Source organism: Canis aureus, chromosome 32, assembly GCF_053574225.1.
Source record: "Canis aureus isolate CA01 chromosome 32, VMU_Caureus_v.1.0, whole genome shotgun sequence".
Lineage (NCBI taxonomy): Eukaryota > Metazoa > Chordata > Mammalia > Carnivora > Canidae > Canis > Canis aureus.
The window spans coordinates 31481724-31498089 of NC_135642.1; the positions used below are offsets into that span (position 1 = coordinate 31481724).

General features: G+C 32.6%; 1 protein-coding gene across 5 annotated transcripts in view; it reads right to left on the reverse strand.

The window, feature by feature from the left end:
* The window catches only part of VPS13C (vacuolar protein sorting 13 homolog C), a 170645-nt gene that overhangs the window by 105626 nt on the left and 48653 nt on the right, over positions 1-16366 (reverse strand). For all 5 annotated transcript variants that reach the window (XR_013370400.1, XR_013370399.1, XM_077881332.1 and 2 more), the window contains 11 exons: positions 14159-14288; positions 13115-13209; positions 10698-10840; positions 9674-9866; positions 8862-8976; positions 8043-8179; positions 6987-7110; positions 5671-5788; positions 2482-2611; positions 1612-1690; positions 503-642 (listed from right to left, as the gene is read on the reverse strand). Coding sequence is in view for 3 of the 5 variants with exons in the window: in XM_077881332.1 (XP_077737458.1) it covers positions 503-642; positions 1612-1690; positions 2482-2611; positions 5671-5788; positions 6987-7110; positions 8043-8179; positions 8862-8976; positions 9674-9866; positions 10698-10840; positions 13115-13209; positions 14159-14288 (1404 nt within the window). In the remaining 2 variants the exon portion in view is untranslated. The remainder of the gene's footprint in view (positions 1-502; positions 643-1611; positions 1691-2481; positions 2612-5670; positions 5789-6986; positions 7111-8042; positions 8180-8861; positions 8977-9673; positions 9867-10697; positions 10841-13114; positions 13210-14158; positions 14289-16366) is intronic.

Sequence of the window (16366 nt, forward strand, 5' to 3'; positions counted from 1 at the left end):
AAGAAAAAAAATCCATGTGTAATTTCTAAATAGAATCATAATGTCCTTGATATTATAATCTTTTTTCTCCAGAATAATGATACTTTGTAAATGTCTTTCATTGTTGCTATTTTCTTTTATTACATAACTTTTAATAGATATAAAAACATGCTGAAAATTTAGGCTGTTTATACTTTTCTGAATTATAAACATCACAATGAGCAATATTATTTAGCTTAAAAGTAAAAAAACAAAATAAAATAATGTATAGTATTCTATAAAAAACAAAACCCCACAGAAGTATCTTGGGCTTTTACAGAATAGATTAGATATGGTATAGATCACTCTCACACCAGCTTTACAAAACATTTCATTTCTTGGAACCGTGTGTGTGTGTGTTAGGAACTAGGGAAGACAGAGTATCATTTTTAATATACTTAATGTTGAGATCTAGCATGAGATAGTTTACAAGGATAGTGACGAAAACAATCTATTTATTTAGGGACAAAACAAAAATACATACCTCTTTAATTTCAAACTTTAGTAAAAGATTAATGAGCTCCTCATTTGGGGCCTCTGCAACTTTTTTTAGTTCTGAACCTCTCATACTTTTGCCAGTCTGCGTATCTCCATCTTCAGCATCAAAATATTCATCATCAGACTCTAAAGAACACATTCATCTTGAGAGAATGTCCACTGAAAACTGCATAAAACACTCAAATCTCTCAAAAGTAAAATTCATTTATTAGATATAATCTTCATATTCAGAATGAGAATACAGTTACTTCAAAGTCCCAACAAGTGACTCAACTTGGCATGTGATGATCCCATATAAAGGCCAAACCACCCTATTTTTTTTTTCAACAGTCTGCTTTTCACTTCAGTTCACTCATTCAATATCCAATATAAATAACTGTTGGGCACCACCCATCACCTATCAGTCTGTACCAGCCATTATGGATACCACAGTGAACAGCGCAGACATGATCCTTGTCCTCATGAAGCTTATAATCTACTTCAAAATTAAACCAGATCAGTTAAGCTAGACTTGGAAAAAAAAAATCAGGTAGAAATTGGGGCAAAAAAGAAAAAGTAGCTTATTTTAAAATGACTCCATTTCTGGGTTCTCTATTGTGTTCCATTGATCTATGTGTCTGCTTTTGTGCTAGTACCATAACTGTCTGATGGATCACTATATTCTACCCTGAAATTAGTAATATACTATATGTTAACTAACTTGAATTTAAATAAAACCAAAAAAAAAAAAAAGTGACTCAAAATGACACTGTTGGTTAGTAGCACAACTAGAACTAAAACCAGGGCAGCCCAGGTGGCTCAGCAGTTTAGAGCCGCCTTCAGCCCAGGGCGTGATTCTGGAGACCCAGGATGGAGTCCCACATCAGGCTCCCAGCATGGAGCCTGCTTCTCCCTCTGCTTGTGTCTCTGCCTCTCTTTCTCTCTCTCTCTCTCTCTCTGTCTTTCATGAATAAATAAAATCTTAAAGAAAAAAAAGAGAACTAAAACCAGTGAATTGCTTTAGCACTTTCAAAATCCCTTTGTTTTCTGAAAATTTTAACTCTATATTCAAATGTATACAGACTTGCTTTAATAAAGAACATTTACAATCCTTACCTGATTCTACTCCATCTAGCAACAGTGAAGTACCAAGTAGGTCTTTTGTCCTATCTGAAATAACAGGAATTGAGGATACCTAGCAAAGAATAAAAAAAGTTTTCTTAACACACTGATTTAGCAGGATCAAATGTACATAATGAGAAAAATACTGAAAAAGTAACAGAAGAGAGATGAAAAGACACACAATACACAACCTTCCAATGAAGCACATTATGCCATCAACTAATAGTTGGCTAGTGTTCACTAACTATTAAGACTACTACCTCTATTTATAAGAGCAGACTAGGTACTACTCTAGTAGATAAGTATATTAATCATAGTGTGTCATTTAGTTGCTATCTAGGACAATACTGTGTGTCTGTATTACAGGTTCCTAGAAAATGGTATCAGCATTAGTGGGCTCTCTCAAATTTCATTTCCAAGTGGAAATTCAACACTTATTTTGTGTTGTAAAGATCAATTCTAATTAAAGCTATCTACAACTTCGAAGTCTAATGTGTAAGAAAACTACATATAAATTATTTTATTTTGAAAGATTTTAAAGATTTCTGTATCTAACTTTATTTAAACACATTTCATATATTTGTGAAATATGTTTTCCTTTCATTTATGTATTTGTTTCCTTTGCTCTCTAAAGCTAACTTCCTGCCACCACTCTAAACAGTAACGAAAAGGGGCTTCAAACTTTATTTATTCAATGCATATACACTTTTGTATAAAATCAACAACATTAAACTTCAGAAGTGTATCATATAAATGAAACTGGCCCTAAAAAATATTCAAAAATAAATTAGCTCAAAGAAAGATGAAAAAAATTCACCGTATCCACAAATGAAAAGATTTAACATTTTTATTATATCCATTTACCTGTCTCTCTGGAGACTGTGCAGGGGATTTCTGTGGCAAGGGTATACTGTTAATCAAACATAGCACATCTTTCATCTTCTGGTCAGAAATTCTCACATGCACCAAAGGGAGTCCTCCAGATAGTTTCAATCTAAAAATACAATTCAACAGTAAGGTTTTAAGGTCCAGCTTCTTTCTATTATGGAAGGGAGATAGATTAGAGACTACACTGTGGAGTCAAAGTGACTCTGGAAATGTTTAAATCTAACTAATACTAATAGTCAACATTGTCAGAGTGGTTCTATATAAGCCAAATTTCCAGATAAATTTAATGTATCCCTCTTAAAGCCAAACCTTTTAAAATTAACTAATTTTATGAACCTATTTTCAAACACAATGTCTAATTTATAAAACCACTATACATTCTTTATTTCCTGACATCAAAGATTTTGCATTACACGTATCTACTAGTGTCTACTCACTCCATCACTCCCTATCCCCTTGCCTTAATTCCTTTCCTCATACTTGACAGTGCCTGACATATCATATATATATGTGTGTGTGTGTATATATATATATATATATATATATACACACACACACACTTTACTTATTTTACTTCTCCTGATTAAAATATAAGCACCCTGAGGAAATCTGTTTCATTCACTGCTGAATCACTACTGTGCTTTCAATAGTTGCTTACTCTTCGGCACCTGCTTCTACTGTGCTTCCCTACTCAGCATACCTGCCTAGGTTTATCTGTCTCAACAGCTTTGTGGCAGCTGTTTGCTGCTCATGAAGTTCTTTTCAGTTATTATTTATCTTTGACTTCCCAACTAAGCTGTCAACAGCTCAGGTTGAGAGATGCCTAACCATTACATAAAGAATGATTTTCTGTATAATGCACAAACCGTTAATGTTCCAAAGAGGTCAGTTGGTTGTTCCTGTCTCAAAATATTGAACTTTCTACAAAAGTACTCTGTAAGTTGAAAGCACCATAAATATGTAAAATGCTTCTTCATTATTTGTGAAACATTACATAAAACTAAAAGCATCTCAAATAGAGGGACTGATGAACCCTCCCACCTAAAATAACTACAAAGTTGAACAAAACACATGAAACAACGGTTTAAAAGACATTGGACATCAGTCAAGAAAAGACAGATGAAAGACAAAACAAATGAGGGAAGACCTAGCAATACCCTCGCTTACTGACTTAAGAATTTCAATATGTGCAAGGAACAGTAAAGGGGTACTTGAAGAGGAATTTACAACCTTAAATGCCTACAGTAGAAAAGAAGAAAGGTCTTAAATGAGTGTTTTCAACTTCTACCTTAAAGAACTAAGAAAGTAAAGCAAAAGGAACCAAAGAGAAGCAGAAGGGGAAAAAAAGAAATAATAAACATAAGTGGAAATTAATGAAATAAAAAACAGAAGGACAATAGAGAAAATAATTGAAACCAAAAGCTAATTCTTTCAGAAGATGATCAACAAAACTGATAAGCCAATCACAAAAAAAAAAAAAAGAGAAAAGGCACAAACTACTAACATCAGCAAGGAGAGGGATATAGCATCACTACAAATTCTCTATGTGTTAAAAAGGCAATACAATAATATATAAACAATCTTACGACAATAAAACTAAGATGGACAGATTTCTTCTGTAAAGACAAACTACCAAACATTAATAAAAAAATCTGAAAAAAAAGAAAAAAATCTGAATAGCCCTTTATGAAATATATTGAATTTGCAGTTAAAAATTCTCCCCTCAAAAACAAAACTCAAGTCTAGAAGGCTTCACTAATAAATTCTATCAAACATATAAAGAAGAAATAATTCTACACTACTTCCTCCAAAAAAATCACTCCATGAGACCAACATTATCCTGATACTCTGATACGAAAATAATAAAAGCACAAATATCCCTTATAAAGATGATGACCCTTGAACAATAGGAGTTTGAACTTCATAGGTCTACTTATATGTGGTTTTTTCAATAAATACCATGCAGTACTGTAAGTATTTTTTCTCCCTAATGATTTTCTTAATAACATTTCCTTTTCCCTAGCTTTAGTGTAAAAACAGACTATATAACAACATAGTATATATATAACTATATACAAAATATGTGTTAGTCAACTGTTTGTATTATTGTAAGGCTTCCAGAAGGTAGGCTTTTAGTAGTTAAGTTTAGGAGAAATTAAAAATATATGGATTTTCAAGTGAGCAGATGTGGGAATAGAATAGAATGGGGGCTAGTGTCTCTAAGCCTTGCATTGCTGAAGGGTCAACTGTAAAAAAAAAAAAAGAGGGATGATGGATGTGTTCATTATCTTGACTGTAGTGATGGTTTCATAGGTTATATATATGTCAAAACTTATCAAATTATATGCTTAAACAGATGTAGCTTACTGAATGTCAATAATATTTCAATAAGGCTACTAAGGCAACACAAATGTTTCATAATTATCTCCTTAAATTCAAAATTCAGCTTCTACTTTTCATTCCCTTGAATTATTCTCAAGATTTTACATGGTTTCATAATCAAAAGAGCCTCTATTTTTTTTTTTTTTTTTTAGTTTCAAGTTTTTATTTAAATTCTAGTTGACATACAGACTAATAATATTAGTTTCAGGAGTAGAATTTAGTGATTCATCACTTACAACATTCAGGGCTCATCACAAGTGCCCTCCTTATTAATATCATCACCCATTTAACCCACATCCCACCCACCTCCACTCCAGGATCTCAGTTCTCTATAGTTAAAAGTCTTTTCTGCTTTGCCTTTTTCTTCCTCTATGTTCAAATGTTTGGTTTCTTAAATTCTACATATGAATAAAATAATATGGTATTTGTCCTTCTCTGACTTATTCTGCTTAGCATAATACTCTCTAGCTCCATTCACACTGCTAATTTTTGAAGATTTTATTTTATTGATATTGAATCATGGATTTGATCCATTCAAAAACACAGATAAAAAAAATTTTTATAAACACAGATAACTAACTTTTACACAATCTGAAAATCGAAATACTTCTAAGAGAGGTGATACACCATAATTTAAATAAACAATTTCTTAAAAATGTGTTTTTGCTATAAGATAATCATTTTTTCTGTCCTTCACAAATCTAGTTTTGCTTTCTTAAAATCCAGGAATATAGATAATTTCACCTTGTTAATTTTATAATATAAGAGAAACTCATACATTACCTGGCCATTCTAATGTCTTTTTCTACCATTGCCTTGGCCAACTCAACATGAATATCCATGGGTTGCAATATATGCATAGTTGATGGATGCTGAAATCGACATCTTTTCCAGTTTTCCTCTTAAAAAAAAATTTTAAATTAAACAACTAATTACCTTGGAAAATTACTATAACTTTATAAAAAAGAGCAAACATATTCATAAATACTAATGCTTAGTTCTTTCAATATAGAAGTTAAATGATCTATATTTTTAAAAATAAGATTGACAGTTAATAATGTAACTGCTTATTTTAAAATGTTTTTGGGCAGCTCGGGTGGCTCAGCAGTTTAGCGCCACCTTCAGCCCAGGGCCTGATCCTGGAGACCCGGGATCAAGTCCCATGTCAGGCTCCCTGCATGGAGCCTGCTTCTCCCTCTGCCTGTGCCTCTGCCTGTGTCTCTGCCTCTGTCTCTCATGAATAAATAAATAAAAATCTTAAATAAATAAATAAATAAATAAATAAATAAATAAATAAATAAATAAATAAAGCAAGCTTTCTAGGTAGTAGTAACAGTTTATAATAAGTGGGTATTTTTCCCCACTTAATTACTAAATAATTCTCATAAAATTGATTATTACTCCTGTAGGAATACTAAAATAATTTTCTGTAATAAATTACACAATTCCCGTCAAAGAAAAAAATTAAAATTCACCCAGGCACTAAAATTGAGGATTCTTAATGCCAAGGAATTTCAGTGTTTATTCTTTCACATGTCCACTCTAACTCCATTTGACATCTTTTATCTTCATCCTAGATTATGTCTAGGCTTTACTTAAGCAGTAGAAAACACCAAAGCTTTTGGAAAATAATTTACTGCCTTTAGGGTTTTAAGACTCATACTTGCCAGTTATCTACAAAAGCAGAAGACCATAACACTACTGAAATAATAACTAGCCTAATATACTCAAAATATTTTAAAATGAAGCAACAAGGGAAGACAACACTGAGACATCCCAAAAGCACTGAGAAAAATGTAAGCTGAGGGCAGCTTCTATTTTTGTGTTCTAGACAGTTTCATAGTCATATCTCAACAAAAGAGGCAATGACTAGACCTAGATTCAAACAGCGCTAAGTATCTAAAGATAAACAGGGAAATTTTTATCTCATTACTAACCGTGGCAATGATTTGCACTATTGGGCTCCAATTTGGTTTTAAGTGACCAATAGATATGTGTTCAAAATATTGTCAGGGTTGATATACATGCATATATACACACATATTTACCTTAGCTACTCAACGTAATTTCAAGATTCTAAAAATTGAGCAACAGTTTACCTGCTCTTGCAAAGAGTAATTGCACACTTTTTATTTCAACATCAAACTTGTCATAGGCTTTATCCATTAATTCTTCCAAAGATGAATTATTAGTCTTCTGCAAACCTTGATCTTTACTGTTAAGCTAAAATGGACAAAAAAACTCCAATTTTCTAAACGGAAAAATATATTGATACTTTTGTTGTGTTTTCTTAAAAACTGAAATGAAAACACTGCCCTTAATGAGTTCATATTCTGTTTAATTTTCTGACAATTATTTGCAAATATTTTATTAAGAGTATAATATTTCAGTATATCTCTTTAATATGCTTGGGTAATAGGTGCTCAGCATAGTTGTACTAATTAGAAGATCGGTTAGACAGCTGTCTACCTCAAATAACCTGTCTAGACATGCAACTCTTCCTGGCTCTCAGCAGTTACTTCCACTCAGGCTCAGCACCCCTACTACCTATTCTAATCTCTTCACCCTGAAATCGCAGGTTTTGTTCTTTCTTCTTCCCATTGCATCACCAGAATAAATAGGCTATTAGAATTCAGCTCCAATTTCTACTTCCTTTTCCCTCTTCCCAAAGGAAGCAAGGATGAATTTGGGACTTTATTTTTTGAAATCTTCACTTTTTCTCAGAAGCTTGGATTTCTAATGGACACCCAAAACCTTAGAGTTCTACTCTCTATTTAATTGCTGGCAGTGGTATAACAAACATATATTAATATGTGTATAATTTCCTATTGTCAGAATATGTAAATTAACAAATAACACTGTGTAATTAAACTCTGGACATTTAGGAGTACTTGAAAACTTCTCTCCAATTAAAAAAATACAGCAGTAATCCAGTCCTCAATATCAAATCATCTACCATTACAGAAAATTTTACGGATTTCCATGGTTCTTTTTAATAGCCATAAGATTTATATAAAATCTAAGCTAGGCTTGGCAAAATACTAAGAAGAAATAAGTCTAAGTCTAAGTAAACTCTGGGGGAAAAAATAGCAAAGTGTCAGATAACTAACTTCCAACCTGAGCAAAACGGGCAGAAGAAATGGGTATACACCTACCTGAAATGTACCAAAATCTAAAATGAGAAGATCTGACTTTTCATGGTGGAAACCTGTCTGTGGAAGTATTAGATAAGAAGGTTTCAGATTTATCCTTAAATCAAGGACTTTTCGAGTTTCAATAATATGTGTAAGTCCTAAGAGAAAGAACAAAAGATTAGATGGTCAAATTGATATATGTAATTATATTATTAACAATGAGAATACAATATCACTTGTATTATGGAGGAGCATCAGTTCCCACAAGCTAGAGTTTCAAAATTAAGCATCTAAGATGAAACTGCATATGGTCATTGGGAAGCAATCATATCATTATACTGTACAGTAAATCCAACATAGTATTTTATCCAGAAGAAGATAATCCATCATTTCTTTATTTAAGCAACCATATAAAGTAAGCTGGCTTGAGTTCGGAGACCATGTTGTACAAAAGCAGGTATCTTTAGAATCAGATTCACACACAATATGATGAACCATTTCTTAAGAACTGAGATGGAGGGATGCTCTTCATCTCGAGCTCACTCTGGGGCACAGGTTCTTAAAGGTAATGGCAGACAGAATCATCTGTGCCTAGTATTATTCCCTTTTTCATTCAGTCTGACAGGTATATTTGACTTCAGGTAACCCATGTACACAAAACACAATTTGTATGTGTTTAATGTAATTTCAATGTAATTTAATTTAATAATTTAAATATTTTAATTAAATGTAATGTCATTAAAAAAAGAGCAACATACACTATTTTAAATACACTATTTACATTAAAATAGACAACAAAATTTTTAATTTCATTGCTGTTCATGCAGATAAATTCTTTACCTGTAGCTGTTCTCTCTTTAATTTCTTCCAGCTTCATTAATGTAGCTGATGTTATTTGCTCAAGATCTAATCCTTTATTTGATTGAAAGAATTCAACAACTGCATTGATAGTTTTCTGTAAAATAATTTAAAATATAAGCAAGCCATACATAGTACTTTCCATATTATAAATTTTAAAACTTCAGTTTAATTCTAAACAACGGTGGCTCTAAACTTAGGAGATACCTCCAAAGATACTCTACCCTACTATATCTCTCTCTGGTTTAAAAAAAAAAAAAAAAAAGGAATAGCCCAAGCAAGCTTACTAGAGAGGCAAAAAATGTGTGCAGAAAACTAAGGTTACTTTAAGTACATTCTAAGGTGTCATGTTGATATAGCAATGGACATTACTACTAAACTATACACTTAAATGCCGAGATGGTAAGTTAAATATATTTTACAATTTAAATTTTTTAAAAATCAGAGAATACAATTACTCTAGAGTCTTTATAAAATGCCTCTCACCCTGACTGTGAAACTCCTAAACTGGAAAATTGGAAAAATCATGGATCTCAACAACACAGTAGGGCCAACTTACAAGGGAATACAACGATTAGTGATCCTGATGGCTAGACTGAATTAAGAGCATCACAATAAAAGATGGAACCATAGATACAGAACCTGAGCTACCATTTTCAATAACATCTAAATGTTAATGTTTTTTTTTCACGTGAACAATATTTAATAAAAGTATGAAAGAGGAAAAAGAAGAAAATCATACGTCAGAAGTGTACGATGGGTTTAATAAAGATGGACTTTTTCCTTGCACTTACAGCATCATAGATGACCTCCACAGGCTGAGACTGAACAATCAGAGTCTGGTCAGCAGTGCTATTCTCTGGATTGGTTTCAAACTCGATTTTAAGCAAGGATGAGGTAGTATCACCAATGGAAGCCACAAGTGATGGTACAATACCCTCCTGTTTCAGACCTGTTATATACCAATGTTCTAATTTTGCTTCCACCCTACAATCCGGTGAATAAAAAAATATGTAATATAAATAAAATGCTGAGTAATATAATGGATTAAAATACAGATTCTCCTTTAAAAAAAAAAAACTACTTTGAGAGCCAGTACTATACCTATTACCCAGAGGTAAAGTCTAAACTTCTCAGCCTGACATTTAATTACCCTACAATCTGGAGTTTTGTTTTGGTTTTGGCTCTTAACTCCTCATCCACATGAGAAACTCACTCTGGCCAACTTCCAAAGATTACAGAAGTTCTGATCACTGTTACATGAATACAAGCTACACTTCACTTAAGGAATTCATCTCTCATGTCACCTGAAAACAACCTTATCCTGTTTTCTCCTAGTCCTTTCTACTCAGCTACCTTAAGTCCCAATTCTTCTAGCCCAAGTTCTCCTCTGCAACTGAACTTGTGTAGCATTAACCTCAAGGATTTCACTTTACAGCATCTTCTCAGCTATGAGCTCTCTAATATGTTACATAGTTATTACATTATTAACTTTTTGGTTATTCACTCTTAACACCTACAGGGTAAACTTATTAGAAACAAATTTATTATTCCTATGCTAGCTTTCATAGTATCAAACTGATAAATGTAGCAATATTAAGTATTTGTGAGGGAAAGAACAGAGGGTAGAATAAATGATGAACTCCACATATAGCTTCATAACAAAACAAATGTAAAAGTAAAAAGACCATCTGACACACAAAAGGAAAAGAAACTAAAGAACTATTATTAATCAGTCATTTAATGCTAAATACACTATTTTTTGGCTAAGTCATAACTAGAAATAAAAATTGAAATTATAAGCTTTTTAAAACTTACTTAAGTGCTTGTGCTCCTGGTCGCTGAGATACTTGAGTGCCCAAGCCAATTATCTGAATTTTCAGTATTTCTGGAATATTTTGGTTTTCTCTTATTGTAACAGAGGTGCTTACTAGCTTCAGTGTCATTATATGGGCAACATACTAGACAAAAGAAATGAATGAAAATTATTATAGTTTAAGTAATTATTACTTTAATAGTTTATTTAAATTTGCTGTATTATAAAGTGATCCAAATACAATGTTCAAAAAAGATCAGAAACTTAAATACAAAATTGTCCAAATAACACAATTACAAGAGATCCAAAATTCATTTCTCCTAATTTTAAAGATAGTAGAAATGAAACTTGATAAAATATTTTGTCACATAAAGACTCAATTCACCAACTTTCACTAAAGCAAACTAATTCAGAACAATCCTCTGGCTCAAAAACTGGACAAGATATAAAGAGCATCTGCTTGATGTCTTTAGATGGTTAAAAAACTATTGAGAAAAATTGATAGGTCAAAACAAAGCAGGACAGAGAACCAGGGAGATGATTCTCATCAAACCACAAAGGAAGACATTAAGACAGGAAGCAAGGAACAAAAGATCCACAAAACAGAAAACAATTAACAAAATGGCAACAGCAAGTCCTTACCTCAATACTTACTTTAAAAGTGAATAGATTAAATTTTCCAATAAAAAGATAAAGAACAGCAGAATGGATTTAAAAAATATACCCAATGATTAGGCTGCTTACAAAAAGACAACTCACTTTAGCCTTAAGGACCCATATAGACTAAAAGTGAAAGAATGGAAAAAGATATTTCAAGCAAATAGTAACTCCCCCAAAAAAGGAGAGCTATATTTATATCAGAAGAAAATAAATTTTAAGTTAAATGTTGTCAAAAGAGACAAGAAGGTCATTACATAATGATAAAGAGATCAGTCAATCTAGAAAATGTAAGAGTTGTAAATACTTATGCACCCAATAACGCAGTACCTAAATACATAAAACAAATACTTAAAAAAGAAATTTGAACTAAAAAAAAAGAAATAAAAAAAGAAATAAATGTTGATATATCAACAGTTGGGGACTTCAATAACTCACTCTCAACCACAGATAGATCATCCTGACAGAGAATCAATAAACAATGGATTTAAAACACTATAACCCAAAGAGACCAAACAAACTTACTCAAAACAGCAGCAGAATAAACATTCTTTTCAAGCCCACAGGAACATTTCCCAGGAGAAATCATACAATAGGCAATGAAACAAGTCCCCCAAAATTTAAGAAGATATAAGTTATACCAAATATCTTTCTCAAACATGGAATAAGATCTCAATAAGAAAAAAGCTACAAAATTCACCAATATGTGGAAATTAAACAACACACTCTTGAACAACCACTGGATCAAAAGGAAAATTAAAAAAAAGAAGCATAAGACAAACAAAAACAGAAATATAACACAACAAAACTTATGGGATGCAGCAGAAGCATCTTCTTTCTAGAAAGGAAGTTTATAGTGATCAATTCATATAACAAGAAAAAAGAAAGATCTCAAATAAACAACCTAACTTTACACCTCAAGGAACTAGAAAATGAAGAACTAAACCCAAAGTTAGAAGAAGAAAGGAAATAATAAAAATTAGAGAAGAAATAAATGAAACAGATTAAAAAATAGAAAAGATTACAAAACCAAGTTGGTTCTTTGAGAACAAATAAAACTGACAAACCATTAGCTAGACTAAGCAAGAAAAAAAGAGAGACAACACATATGAGTAAAATTATAAATAAAAGAGGAGATAATAATAAGGCAGATATCACAGATACACAAAGGATCACAGGAGACTACTAAGAACAACTATATACCAACAAATGAGACAACCTAGAAAAAAAGGATAAATTTCTAGAAATGTGTAATCTACCAAGACTGCATCATGATTCATGAAGAAACAGAAACTCAAAAGACCAATAATGAGTAAGGAGTCTGAGTCAGTAATCAGAAACCTCCCACCAAAGAAAACCTCAGGACCAGATAAAATCACTGGTAAATCCTATCAAACATTTAAAAAAGAATTTACAGGGCGCCTGGGTAGCTCAGTGGTTGAGCGTCTGCCTTTGGCTCAGGTCGTGATCCTGGAGTCCTGGGATCAAGTCCCACATCAGGCTCCCCACAGGGAGCCTGCTTCTCCCTCTGCTTGTGTCTCTGCCTCTCTCTCTGTCTCTCATGAATAAATAAATAAATCTTTATAAATAAATAAATAAATGAATAAATAAATAAATAAGAATTTACTCCAATTCTTCTCATACATTCTTGTGAAAAGAAACAAATACAATTTTTATAAGAGATCAGTAACTCGTTTAGCCCAATTCAAGATAATACAGTAACATGAAACAAAATGTCTCTTTAAGCACCTAAAATAATCACCTGCTTCGGTAAGGCTAAGTTGTGGGTGCTCTCACTATAGCCAATAGCAGTGAAGAGCTTATCTTTCTCCTCTGCAGTCATAATGTCATCAATAGCTACAAAGAAAGGACAGTATTTTAAGAAATCAATTGCTTCAGTATTACAGATGCAATAAAAAATATCAAACCAAAGTAACAAGTGCCCTAAAATCAATGCTAAAGCAACATCAGCCAGATAATTTCCTCTAATATACTACTTTGCCTAGTCAAAACAGCCAACATGTATTTGCTTGCTTATGTCAAGAAAAGGCAAAGAGACACCATGAAAGAAATTCTGGTCTCATATAAGGATTTTAGAATTCCCTAAATATGTTAAAAATTAAGTGAAACTTCTAATATCCATGCAAAAAGTTAACAATAAGAAATGTCAGTTAACACTTCTGAATTTCACCTTATAAAGTTTCACAGAAATAACTTCCTCAAAAATATCAAAGTTTTGAGGCACCTGAGTGGCTCAGTCAGTTAAGCATCTGCCTTCAGCTCAGGCCATGATCTCAGGGTCCTAGGGTGGAGCCCTGTGTCAGGCTCCCTGCTCAGAGGGGAGTCTGCTTCTCCCTCTCCATTTGCCGCTCCCCCCTGCTTGTGCGCTCTCTCTCTCTCTCTTTCTCAAATAAATAAAATCTTTAAAAAAAAAAAATCAGGGATCCCTGGGTGGCGCAGCGGTTTAGCGCCTGCCTTTGGCCCAGGGCGCGATCCTGGAGACCCGGGATCGAATCCCACGTCGGGCTCCCGGTGCATGGAGCCTGCTTCTCCCTCTGCCTGTGTCTCTGCCTCTCTCTCTCTCTCTCTCGCTGTGTGCCTATCATAAATAAATAAAATTTAAAAAAAAAAAAAAAAAAAATCAAAGTTTTAATTTAGTTAGATAAACTCAGAAATGTTCCAGCCTGACATATTTGGTTGTATGTTTACTAATAATAAACATCATAAAACTCCACTAACTGGCTAAAATAAAACATATATATTTTTTCTTAACAGTGTACAACAAATTATCTGAGTTGGAACTTACTTTCAGGAATCAAAGATTCTTCATCTTTTTTCTTAGACTCCTTCTTACCCCAAAACCCACTAAACCAGCCTCCACGTTTCTCGCCTGTGTCAGTAGACTTTTTCCTTAATTTTTGCCCAGATCGAATCACCTAAAAAGTAAAAATTTTTAAACTTAATTAAAGAGGAACTGCCCTCTTCATTTCCAGGTATAGCCAGGTAAGAACAATGGTTAATTTTTTCAACACTATGTTAGGTTAAAAAACAGTCAAGAAAGCCTTCTGAAATGGTATTCAACATAATTTGGTCAATATAGTTCCACTATTAATTTCATTTACTTTCCACACCTGCTGATCAAATTTTGATGAGGATGCATTTTGTCAGAAATACAGTTAAGGTTTCAAGGGAATTTTTTTGAGCAATGTGTCTTACAAATGTTTAAGTTAATAAACCACTAAGACTGCAGATTTGCAAAATGAAAAGTTCTCTAAAAAGAAGATACTTCCACACTCAGAAATATTAGTTTAAAACAATGTTTCAGAATTCATATACATTGCTGGCCTGCCAACTACAGACATGGGAGAAGGGTCGAATATAAATAAAAATAATCACTGAATCTCATTTCATCCTCTTCTCAATAAATCCTAGCTTGATTTTCTGTAACTCCTTGAAACAGTAAAAAAAGAGATGAAATCACTAAAAAGCAGAAAACATAAGGATAAATAAAGGGGATAAGTAATCTACTCATTCCCTGAATAAGTAAACGTTAATAATTTTCCCACTTAAAATTTATATTTTAAATTGAGAGTAATAGGTAACATATTGCATGCCTCCCTGTGTAACAAAAGGTGAAACACTCCAAAAGAGAAGTTGAAAAAAAAAGAGTTGAATTAGTAAAGAGAAGTTTAAATAAGTTAAAGAAGTTCTCTTTAACATTTAAACATTAAAGATATAAAGAAATAGGTCCACATCTGTGCACAAAACTATAAAAGTTTTTTAGCACTTATACCTCAGCCATAACTACCTTTTGGCAAGCTTACCAATCCAATTTCACTAGTCAGAAATGTAGTAAATAAAAAATATGTATCTGTTTACTTTATGTTCTATATGAAAAAATATTTAACTTCTTTATTCTCTTGGAATAGAAGATTAGTGTGCTTTTTTATATTTTTCATGATAACTAGAACTTAGAGAATTTATTTAACCTCTCTCTGTCTTAATTTACTAATATAAATTGAAGATAATAGTACTTTCCTCAGAATTGATGGTACTCAGCAAATTACATCAAGAAAATGTTAGCTACCATTTTCATTCCTGTTACCAAACTTTCTACTTTAAAATTCTCAGGAACACAAAGATTCAGCGAAAGCAAATCAATTCTCAGCCACCAATATCCTGAATTCATGTCAGATTTAGGCACAACATTGTTAATCCAAGTACTTACTGTGTCTTTTGCATTGAGATATTTTTTGAATGGAACTAACCCCATTGTGTTTATAACAAGAGAAGTTAAAAAAGGGTTGAAAAGCTAATGAGAAGAGACATTCAAACTAAACAAAATAAGAAATAAAGTTTCTTATGCAGCTAGATACCGATTACATAATTCATCAGCAGGTATGAAACCTTAGGATAAAGAAATCATGCAACCTATAAAAAAGAATTTAAAAAAAAGTAGTGATGAAAGAGCACTACACCATTGATAATTCAGGAGAAGACAAGAGTAGTGCCTGAGAATGTAAAGAATAAGCATGGGAAAATGTGACATTTTTGTCACAAGCCAGAGATAAGTGCATATATTCAGGACCTGTTAGAATTTACAAATTAAAAGTGAATGACAAAGCAGCTACTGTGGATATCATAGCTCACTGGTATTCAATCCTTGATGCACTTAAGAATCATTAGGAAGCTTTAACAAAAGCAAAAAACAACAATGCCCAAGCTCCACCACATACCAGGAAGTGGACTCCAGGTATCATTTAAAAAATTCCCTAGGGATTCTAATGTGCAGCAGGATTCAGAACCAGTGAGATAACTAGACAAGATTTTCTCAACAACAGGAGAAATCATCAAGCAGGGAGTAGATGAAACGGCTAATTCAGAAAAGGCACTCAAATGTATATCATCTGGGTTTTTAAGCTTTAAAGAGTCTATCAGCAATGGTTTTAAGGAAAATGCAACCACAGCCTGCAAGTTAAACTTGTCTTACATATTGGACTTAATAAAAAGGTGG